The sequence below is a fragment of the Hibiscus syriacus genome, unplaced genomic scaffold (genome assembly GCF_006381635.1).
Source record: "Hibiscus syriacus cultivar Baekdansim isolate YM2019G1 unplaced genomic scaffold, ASM638163v2 tig00110893_pilon, whole genome shotgun sequence".
Taxonomy (NCBI): domain Eukaryota; kingdom Viridiplantae; phylum Streptophyta; class Magnoliopsida; order Malvales; family Malvaceae; genus Hibiscus; species Hibiscus syriacus.
In genome coordinates this window covers 3181786-3192805 of record NW_024062901.1, presented here as the reverse complement: position 1 = coordinate 3192805, position 11020 = coordinate 3181786, and the positions used below count along the sequence as shown (strand labels likewise).

At 33.7% G+C, this 11020-nt stretch overlaps 1 protein-coding gene, 1 long non-coding RNA gene and 1 pseudogene across 2 annotated transcripts in view; 1 reads left to right on the top strand and 2 right to left on the bottom strand.

Annotated features, from left to right (window-relative positions):
- Positions 1-2072: 2072 nt before the first annotated feature.
- On the bottom strand, positions 2073-5945 carry LOC120145051 (putative 12-oxophytodienoate reductase 11). Its single transcript, XM_039158960.1, has 5 exons — positions 5725-5945; positions 4391-4531; positions 3699-3829; positions 2750-2911; positions 2073-2673 (listed from the first exon to the last, which is right to left on the bottom strand). The coding sequence occupies exons 1-5, from the start codon at positions 5799-5801 to the stop codon at positions 2081-2083; spliced, it is 1104 nt and encodes a 367-aa protein (XP_039014891.1). The 5' UTR covers positions 5802-5945; the 3' UTR covers positions 2073-2080.
- A 754-nt stretch (positions 5946-6699) lies between these two features.
- Positions 6700-9219, top strand: LOC120145253 (annotated as a pseudogene).
- The window catches only part of LOC120145257, a 29526-nt gene continuing 27565 nt past the window's right edge, over positions 9060-11020 (bottom strand). The window contains exon 6 of the long non-coding RNA XR_005518115.1: positions 9060-9202. This is a non-coding gene — a long non-coding RNA (uncharacterized LOC120145257). The remainder of the gene's footprint in view (positions 9203-11020) is intronic.

The following is an 11020-nucleotide window of genomic DNA, read 5'->3' as shown; positions in this document are numbered from 1 at the left end:
CGCACGCGCCACCACACGTCATCGTAACACGTGGGCTTCACTCTCATTCGAATATTCCAGAACTGAGTTAACTCAGACCGAGTTGACCAAGTCAATCGAGTCAACTCGAACTGGTCTGAACCATTGACTTTGACCTAGACTATTGACCAGAGTCGACTTTGACTCGTGTTGACTTTGACAGAAAAGTCAAAATTTTTGAAAAGTCATATTTTATGTTTTTTGACGTCCTTAGTCCGAATCCGAAGCTTGTTTTGTCAAATTCTAACATGAAAGCCCTCAAATCGAGCGTTGAACCCCGACCATGCATATGTATTTAATTATTTTATTTAAGTGCATTTAATATAAGGTCGAGGATTGTTTTATGTAGTTAATTATTGAAGGTACTAGATACTCTCCCGATCGCTCGTCAGCTCGACCCAGTTCTTCTTGATCTGTCAGACCGCACGAACCCGTGATTACTCATATAGTTTCGTAAACCTTATAAATAATTAGATTTAAATATTCTTTCCACAGTAACCCCAAATTCATTATGATTTAGGTTTGAGCACTGTTGTGGAGCGTGGCGAGGCCGGTGTTCAGTAGACATCCCCTACTGACCCATTTGAGGTGTGTTCGTTGTGTTATATATATATATATATATATATATATATATATGAACTACCATGTGCATATGATTATGTTTACTAATTTTCTTGAGTTATGTTTTATTGATATGAAATTTCTAATCTGTTTGATATTTGTTCACTATATTTCTGTAAAATGTTTGTTTTATGATATCCTAATTTTACTGGTGCTATTTGAAACTGTTTTTGGGTACTGTCCGGATAGGTGTATGGAGACTCTGAGGTTCAGCTAGCTGGTAAATCATTTCTGTTCTGATCATTCATAGTGGACTCATAGATCCTAGGAGTCTAGGGTAAGTCCTTATGGATGCCTGTTCTGGGTATTTCATGTGGTGTAAAGGTGAAAGGTAGTTATCTGTTATAAATAAAAACTTTGTTCTCGTCTTTACTCTATGATTTCTGAAATATAATTTGAAATGTATCAGCATGTTTTATATGACACTTATTGGAACACACTAAGCTTCTTAGCTGACTCCTAAAACTTTCCCTTACAGATACTTTTAGATAAGTACTCCCGGACTTGGCACTTGGAGGATCGACACATTCTGTATCATATTTTGTCGTAATGTTTCCATTTCCCATATTGTCTTTATTATGAGTGACATGTGCCTACATAGTTTGTTATACTTGTCTTTTACTTATTTTGTTTTACCATTGATTGATGAATATGTACGATTTTGGATGATTGGATTTCACGTTTATGCATAACGTTTTATGTTTTCATTTTCTTGATTTAAACCTTAATACTCTCAATTATGTTTATTTTAAGGGTGTTTGGTTACATATGATTTCAAAGTTTTGAAACGTTTTAGAAAATTTTTAATGTAATTCACTAGACTTAGTCGTGACACATGGTCCGGGTCTAGGGGTTACACAACAGGACCGTGAAACCATTTTTTTATGAAAATATGAAAATTAGTTAACTCTTTTATTTAATTTGTTGAGTCAAGAGGGGTGAATTGAAAATTGAAAAGTCTCACAATAAATGTTGTTCAGACACTTTAAGTATTGGTACTCAGGCTTAGAGTATCAGTACTACCTGTAATAATTACAAAAATATAGTTGTTGAAAAAAGAGGGGTATCGCTACTGATAAAAAGAGTATAAATTAAATTTTATGATTTTAGTAATTATAATTTTATGTAGAATGCACTTTTTCTCTTGAGAACACGCATGGTACCAGCAATCCTTCTATTATTATTTTTTATTAAGTTAACTGATTATAAAGTAATATATATTTTAAATATTTTTAATTATTTGACAATGAACGCTTAATCACCCTGCAGTAATAGCTAATGTTCGAAGCCATAACCTCTAAGAAGAACAATAATTTTTTAATCCATTAAGTTGGTTCGTGAACGATCCTTCCAATTAAGTAAAGAAATATCAGTCTTTCACACAATTATTTCAACTTCAATACATTCTTCGTATCACATGTAAATAAGAACAACTTTTTTACTATGAAGAATCTTCAAGGAATGGATAATCGGTGTATCCAACGACCGGATCCGGAATGTAGAACGTGTTCCGATTGTACTTATTAAGAGGAGCATCGAGCTCGAATCGCCTCGGCAAATCCGGATTAGCCAAGAACAACCTCCCAAAGGCAACTAAATCCGAGTAAGTATCAGCAATAGCCTTGTTACCATCATCTCTATTGTACCCTCCGGCAGCAATGAAGGTCCCCTTGAAGGCATTCCTCATTGGGAGAAGACTGTGCGGAGTTTCATACTTGTCGTTTATTTTAATCATCCGAGGCTCGATAACGTGCAGATAAAGGATGCCGAATTCGTTAACCGCATCCGCCATGTAAATGCCTAGTTCTTCGGGGTTCGATTCGGTAGCTTCCATGTAGCTAGCATAAGGCGATAGCCTCATTCCGACCCTGTCGGGTCCTATTTCGTTCACCACTGCTTCGACGATCTCGAGAGGAAACCGACACCGGTTCTCCAAGCTTCCTCCGTACTTATCTGTTCTGTCATTCACTTGGTCTTTCATGAACTGATCAAGTAAGTAACCATTTGCACCATGGATCTCAACTCCATCAAATCCTGCATAATTAATATTGAAACTCTTAATTTCAATAATCAACGTTCAGTAAGTTTAAAGCATCATGTGTATTCTCACCCGCTTCGATCGCATTTCGGGCTGCTAGCCTGAAGTCGTTGACAATGCCGGGGATTTCGTCGGTTCCAAGCCGACGAGGAGGAGACCAATCCATGCCATCAAGGCCTGGCGTCACCCCTTTATCAGTACAAGAAACCGGAGCTTGACCATTAGGCTGAAAAGCTGTGATAGAAAATTATATACAAGGTATAAGAGTTATTAAAAGGAAATCAAAACTCTACAAACAATCGGTTAAATAAAATCAAAAATTTAAATAATAATATTTGTAAATGAAATAAATTGAGTTGAGGGGAAATACTGGCCTATGCTTTATACTGTGCGTTGCCCCCACAGAAAAAGGCAAATATAGTCCATGGTTCACGGCCCACAGGCGGCTATCAGGGGTATCTTCCTTTTTCTCCTACTCTTATACCTAAAAAGTATTCAACTTGGCCATTTTTGTTTAAAAATATTATCTTTTTCGAAAAGGAAAATCTCACGTACGACAGTCTTAATATACAATTAAGGAAAGACTTTATTGATTTTATTATTATTTTTTAACAAAATTGGTAAAAAATTATCGGAAACATTATTATTTCTACTAATTTTATTATTATTGGGTGCTTTATCGGTTTTGTTAACATATACGGTAAAGTATTACTGGTTTTGTTATTATTTGACACTTTATCGGAAATATTAAAAAATATTAATGTTTTATGTATACATAATAATGTTTTGATAATTTTTTACCGGTTTTGTTAAAAAAAATAATAACAAAACTGATAACGCATTTCATTAACTGTATCTTAAGACTACCGCACGGTAAAACTTTAAAAACAATACAAACTTCATTTGATAATTGATAAGATTCTGTCTCAAGAAAAGATAAAAGGTTCTAAAAAAGGAAAATGGCGGTAGGTAAAAAATAAATTAAGCTGCATGATATGATATTATTGTTTAGTTACAGTACCATAACTAGAGGCGCGGCCGACATGCCAAAGTTGACAAAAGAAGATGCCTCCCTTGTCGTGAACAGCTTCCACAATTGGTTTCCAAGCTTCCACCTGCTCTTTTGTCCAGATTCCAGGCGTATCTGGGTACCTTCAAATCCAGTATGACCACTAATATCATCAAGCAACATTCATATATGCATAATTTTAATTAAAACTATAATTAAGTTAGATTATAGGATAAAGTACATAAATGATCCACCGACTACAAGATATTACTTTATTAAGTATTTCGACAATTAAAAGTTACAAAATAATCAGTTGACTACATAGTGTTACTCTGTTGAGTAACTCGACATTAAAAGTTACAAAATCGTCACCCGACTATTCATTATGTTCCAAACTCGTCTTTTTTCGTTAAAAAGTAACGATCGTCTGAGTTGAATGTTAACATGATGGCTGAGATATGATGTCGTTTGAGATTCTGATATCAGATTTTATCATATCACAGTCAACATGTTAACATTAAGCTCAGGCTACTGTCAGCTTTTTAATGAAAAATTAAAAAGTCGGGTGATCATTTTATAACTTTTAATTATAGATAGACTCGATAAAACAATACTATATAATCGAAAAATCATTTTAACTTTTAATAGCAGGGATTTAACAAATCATCACCCTGTTATAGTATTGGAAACGGAGAAAACGTTACCCTTGTGCTGTATCGGAAACACCAGTGGCTTCAGCAATGAGAAATCCACCATTGGATGAACGCTGAGAGTAATATAAGATGCCATGTGGCTGTGGAATATTGTTGAAAGACCTGTTCCTTGTCAATGGTGCTAACACAACCCTGTATCATTATTTTCAATATTTTTAAAGAATGTGTAAAAAAAACAATCATTTTAACGAAAAATACTATATGCACACATAATAGAGTCAAGATGAAAGTTCAAGAGATAAATATGAATAGGAATAAAATGATGGTTAGAATCTAATTTTCCAATCATCAATTTAAAGTTAAAAATGAAGTTAGGGTTTAACTTGTTTAATTATAAAATTGAAAGGGACTTAAAAAGTATTTAAACCGAAAAAATGGTAGGTCGAGACTTAATTCGTCTAGTTCCAAAATTAAGAGAGACTTAATTTCGTATCCACAAATATTAATATTTTTAGAGTTGAATTATATAGAGAGAAGTTGTTTTGTTGGCAAAAATTTAATAGGTGAAAATTATGCTTATATTCTTTGTAATTTCCGCACACTTAGAAATTTAATTTTCAATTTAAAAATTGAATTTCGATTGTGAAAAAGGAGTTCTGTAAACTAGATTAGTTGTAGAAATATAAGAAACAATTCCTATTCAAACAATTAACAAGAGCTGATTTACACTAAAGTATAATTAATATGAAGTAATTAGACTTTAATTTTCAAATCAAAGAGCAGAGGGGTTAAATTATAAACGTGCAAATATTACAGGGCACAGAAAAAATTAGACAATTCTGATATCTTTTAAAAATTCAGATAAATTACAAATTTAGTAACTGAATTTTAATCTCTTCTATTTTACTTATTATACTTTAAATTTTTTTACTGAACTTAATACATTTGATTTTTGTCACTCAGTCGTTTCTTCACTAATGACGTTATACATGAGTTTTTATATAGATACAAAACGATGTTGTTTTGGTAAAAATTTTATCTTTTAGAAATGACGTCGTTTTAACACCGTTAACTATTTAATGATAGAATGACAGAAAAATCTATTGTATTAAGTTTAGTGAAAAAATTAAAAAAATTTTAAAGTTAAGTGAGCAAAATAGGAGAAAAAATAAAGTTTAGTGATGCATTTTGTAATTTACCCTTAAAATTCAGTAGCAACGCGTACGTTGACTCTAGTAAGATTTTCAAATCGAAGAATCAACGCATTCATCAAGCCAGAATTCCAGATCAAGGAAGCATGATTTCAATATGAAGATAAACTAAAACGTCAGTCGTGATTTGCTGCTGTTAGGTTAAGAAAAATTTATGTGTAAAAAGAAACAAACCTGTGAGAGAGGTTAAAATTCCCCATTTTGTAAGGTAAGAGAAGAGGAATGGTGGCGGAGTTAGCGGTCGCGGCCATATTTGATATCTTCTTCTTCCTCCTCCTTAGTTTTCCTTTTACCTTTGGCAAATTGCAGAAGAGCCACGACCTTGGAAGATTTTCAGAAAAGGCTGCTAAAATAGGCAGCTAAGGGGAAAAAATATGAAAAGCTGGTAAGGAGACCACGATTTTCATGCCAAACAATAGTACCGTAAATGAAACGAAATATAGATCAGGAGGTGATACCTATTTTCATATATTAAAGGTTTAATAGATCAGGAGGTGATACCTATTTTCATATATTAAGGTTTAAGTTTGAGTTGCTTCAATCAATCTAAGTTTAAATATTTTTTAATTTTAAGTTTTTACGAGTTTCAATTTAAATTTTCGAGTTCGAGTCGAACTTAAAAATTATTAAGTTCGTGAATTTTCAAACCGAATCAAAATATATTTTAGAATTTTAGAGTCGAGCTCAGTACTCATCTACAGCCTACCAAACAGAAACCATTCCAATTTTCAGTTTGGGTAAATATACATTTTGGTAGTTGAACTTGACTTGAAGGTGCAATTTAGTACCTAAACTTGACCTGAAGGTTGAATTTGGTACTAAACTTTCTTTTGTCCAATTAGATACCTGGACTGGCTTCTACGTTTAAAGTGGTACCTTAGTTTAGCTTCATAGTTCAAATACTCCAACTATAACCCTCTAATTTAATATAATTCTAACCGTCATCTCAAGGGTCTCTGACAATATGACTTGAACCCTAATTTTGCAAGAATATCTCACTCTGGATAGAACGTTACTTTCCAGAGGCTCTTCATCGAGGTATACTTGATTTACACTAAATTTAGCTGACATACACATAATTCGATTAAGGAAAGGTAAATTCGTACTTGGAGTATCTGTTAAAATGATCCAGGTTTATTTATCGAACTTCTTTGTTTTAACTGGTCCGCCTTTGTTTTCTCTGTTTCAGATCTAATTTCAGAGTGTTAAACGCTTCCTTCGTTAAGCTATGGCTCTTGTGAGTTCATTTCTTCTTCAGTTAGATCATTGTAACCAGTATTCTTTTCGTTGCACTTCGTTTGTTATGATATATTTTTTTTTCAGATTTCTTGAGTGAGCATTGGATTAGCATAATTTTTGCTTTGCATCTTTCTTAACTGTTCTGACTGAGAAATTTAAATCCTTTCTATTGTTGTTTTTGCTGCTTGCTTCATTGTTAAAATCAAGTTGTAATGAGAAAATGTTAGTATCTGGGTAAAATTTTGAATAATCCGGGACAAGTAATACCTGTTCTAGCATAATGATTTCTTATAGAAGTAAAACCAGACTGTTGTTATGTATTGTCACTTTGATTCTATTGGCAAGAATTTCTGACTTGCTTCAAGCTTTTCCTTTATAGTCATTCAAGTAATCGTTCCACTCGGTTCGTGCTTGGAATTATGAATCATTTTACTTTCCTCGATAACACATTTGTTTGACCTGTTTTGTAGATCTTGCATGCTGGGAAGACCAATAAGAATTCATTCAAGGCTCTCATTGCTGCAGAGTACAGTGGTATAGATGTCAAACTTGCTGACAATTTCGAGATGGCTGTCTCAAATAAAACACCCGAATTTCTCAAGATGACCCCTATCGGGAAGGTACCTGTACATGCAATGGTGTGGTTGTTCAACGATATGTTGTTTTATATATCGATTTTAGTATCTTGATTCGAAGAATACATGCTGGTTTTTTAGGTTCCTGTGTTGGAAACACCTGATGGCCCCATATTTGAAAGCAATGCAATCCCTCGATATGGTTTGAACTCGTTACTCCCTTAACCTTCATCTTCAAATGATTCTCTTAAAATTAATTGGTCCTTTTATTGTTGCTTTAGTTACACGCTTGAAGGCTGATAATCCTCCGTATGGTTCATCTCTGTACGAATGTGTAAGATTTCTCTCTTGTTCTCGGTACTTCGATTAGATTTTTTTTTATGATTTTACTTGGCTACCTTACATGATGTTTTTCTTTCTTTCCTGTGGACATTTTTAGGCCCTTATTGAACAGTGGATTGATTTTGATTCACTGGAAATTGATGCTATATCATTTCCTGGTTTAGACCAAGGATGGGGCGTGCTGTGTATCTTCCCCGGGTACGTTTTTTCTCCCATCTATTGATGTTCATCCCTCATTCACTGCTTACCTATCAGTTAAAAGTTTTTTGAATATGTTAAGCGATCGTTTATTAAACTGTAGATATGTTTCTTCAATGCTCGGTTTTAAAAGTGAATCGTAATTTCATTGTTATGAAACATTTATGGCATTAAAAACTAGAAATTCTTGTCTATAATGAAAAAGATTGATGATTGCCCTGTTCTTCTGATCTTATAATTATTTCATTTTGGTTTTACCATTTTTAATCCTTTAACTTCTATGGATGACCTTGCATGTAGGCCGAGGAAGCAACAATTGCTGCGTTGAAGAGAGCATTGGGTGTTCTAAACGCGCATCTCGCTTGCAACACTTACCTGGTCGGACATTCTGTGACCCTTGCTGACATTGTGATGACGATGAACCTTTTTTTGGGTTTTACTCATTTGATGACCAAGAGTTTTACCTTGGAATTCCCTCATGTTGAGCGATACTTCTGGACAATGGTTAATCAACTGAATTTTAAAAAAATTATGGGCGAGGTCAAGCAGGCAGAATCGGCATTACCTATACCATCTAAGAAGCCATCCCAGCCGAAAGATGCTAAACCAAAGGCCAAGGATGAGCCAAAGAAAGAAGCCAAGAAAGAAACCGATAAGGAGCCTGCGAAGCCCAGAGCCGAGGCTGCGGAGGAGGAAGAGGCCCCAAAGCCGAAACCTAAGAATCCTCTCGATTTGCTGCCTCCAAGTAAGATGGTACTGGATGACTGGAAGAGGCTGTACTCTAACACGAAGACAAACTTCCGTGAAGTCGCAATCAAAGGTATCCAACATCCCGACTTGACTTGTTTGTTTCCGTATTCTTCTCAGCATGATCATGAATAGTATTTATACGTTACCATTGGTATAGGATTTTGGGACATGTACGATCCCGGGGGATATCCCCTATGGTTCTGTAACTACAAGTACAACGAGGAGAATACGGTCTCATTTGCCACTCTGAACAAAGTAGGCGGGTTCCTGCAAAGAATGGATTTGGCATGCAAGTATGCATTTGGGAAGATGCTGGTGATAGGCTCCGAGCCGCCCTTCAAGGTCAAGGGATTGTGGCTTTTCCGGGGGCAGGAAATCCCCCGATTCGTGATCGGCGAGTGTTACGACATGGAACTTTACGAGTGGAAGAAGGTCGACATCTCGGATGAGGCCCAGAAAGAGCGTGTGAATCAGATGATAGAAAACTACGAGCCATTCGAGGGTGAACCGCTTTTGGATGCCAAGTGCTTCAAGTGATTTGCATTTGCCTGAAATTTCTTAAACTCGTGTTTCGGGCTTTGGCGCGTACTCGGTGAAATGTATGTTAACTACGAGCCATGTTTTCATGTCACATACAGTAAAGAAACATCTAAAGCTCGTTGTTATCTATTTCTCTACACCACTGGTTTGAAAAAAATGGGACTACTTTCAGTTGTGGATTGATTGTTCCAGTAGGTTAATTATATATTAGTCAATGAAGTTTGGTCTGTGTATCGATTTGGTCTTCAAACGTTAAATTGTTTCAATTTTAACACTTGAACTTTTTATATTAATTTTTACTGTTACTATATCATTAAATTGTAAGCATTTGAATTTTTGTTCTTCTGGTTAACATCTGAATTTGTATTCATACTTCGATTTTTAATGGTTACAATATATTTACATCACACATTTTTAAACTACGATTCATAGTTTAAATCAATCTCTAAACTTTTGAACATTTTAATTTTATTTTTAAACTATGATCTCATTTTAAACTAATTCTCAAATTTTTAAATATTTTAATTTTATTCAGACTCCATTTTAAATTCGTCTCCAAATTTTTGAACATTTCAATTTTATCTCAAAAAATCATTACATTCTTATAATTTTCTTAATTGACAATTAACATTTAACTTTTTTTTTCTTTCTTTCTTTTCTTCCATCCCCTTCAATCAATCGGAATTATATTATTTTTTATAAATAGTTTTTTTTCGTTTGTATGAAAATAGTGGATATTTCTATTTATCTTTGCAGTACATTTTTGTCTACTCTTATAACACATCTTTTCCGGGTTAAATTTAACGTTAGATCTTAATAATATTTATTTAATTATATCGTTGTTCTATCTCTACTTTGGACTATTAGATTAGATATTGATACAATCTAATAATCATTAAAAAATAAATTGTGATTGAATTATAATAATATCAATTTATCAACGAATCGCTATTTTTATATAGATTTTTCTAAAGTGTATAATTTATACGTTTCAAATGTTTTAAAAAATATTTAATTTGTACGGTAAACTTATCTTTACTTTTGTATTTTTAAGGGTATATTGCACTGTTCCTACTAAACTTTACTCTCTCTCCCATTTTTCTCACCCAACTTTTAATTTGATCAATTTGCTCACTGAACTTTACATATTGAATCATTTTGCTCACTCTACCGTTAACTATTTAACGGATTTATGACATGGAACAAACATATAAATGACGTTATTTTGAAAACTCAAATATACTCCAAAACGACGTAATTTTAGTGAGTAAAATAGGATAGATAGAGAGAGAGTAAAGTTCAGTGACTCATGGTGTAATTTAGCCCTTTTCCTTCTCTTCTTCATTTTCTCTCTGTTGGCCATCACGTCGTTTTAATTCCGACCACTTTCGATCGCCGTAGATGGGTGTAAAGTTCAGTGAGGAACGATGTAATTTACCCTTAAAAAATACAAAAGTAAAGATAAGTTAAACATATAAATTAAATATTTTACATTAAATAATAAAAATGGCACATCATCAGCTGTTAGAGATATTATTTTATATTAAATAAAAAATTTCACATCATCAACTGTTAGAGAGAAAACGACCGAGTGAGCAAAATGATTCAATTATAAATTTTAGTGATCAAATTGAAAGTTAAATGAAAAAAATAAGGGAGAGAGTATAGTTTAGTGACGAATGGTGTAATTTACCTTTGTTTTAAAAATGGGCTTAACTCGAAGTTTTGTCAAAGCATTGAGCCATCATCGTGGGCATTTTCCCATTGTTTTTAGTTGGAAAAAATCAGGGCCTAAGATAAAATCCTACGCGGAGAATTCAATTTGA

Excerpts from the sequence above, each read along its gene's own strand:
- LOC120145051 (XM_039158960.1), bottom strand. The coding sequence starts at position 5,801 with ATGGCCGCGACCGCTAACTCCGCCACCATTCCTCTTCTCTTACCTTAC. Across the intron at positions 4,532-5,724 it reads AATTTTAACCTCTCTCACAG|GGTTGTGTTAGCACCATTGA; the intron begins GTTTGTTTCTTT and ends ATAATGATACAG. Across the intron at positions 3,830-4,390 it reads GTTTCCGATACAGCACAAGG|GTACCCAGATACGCCTGGAA; the intron begins GTAACGTTTTCT and ends CTGGATTTGAAG.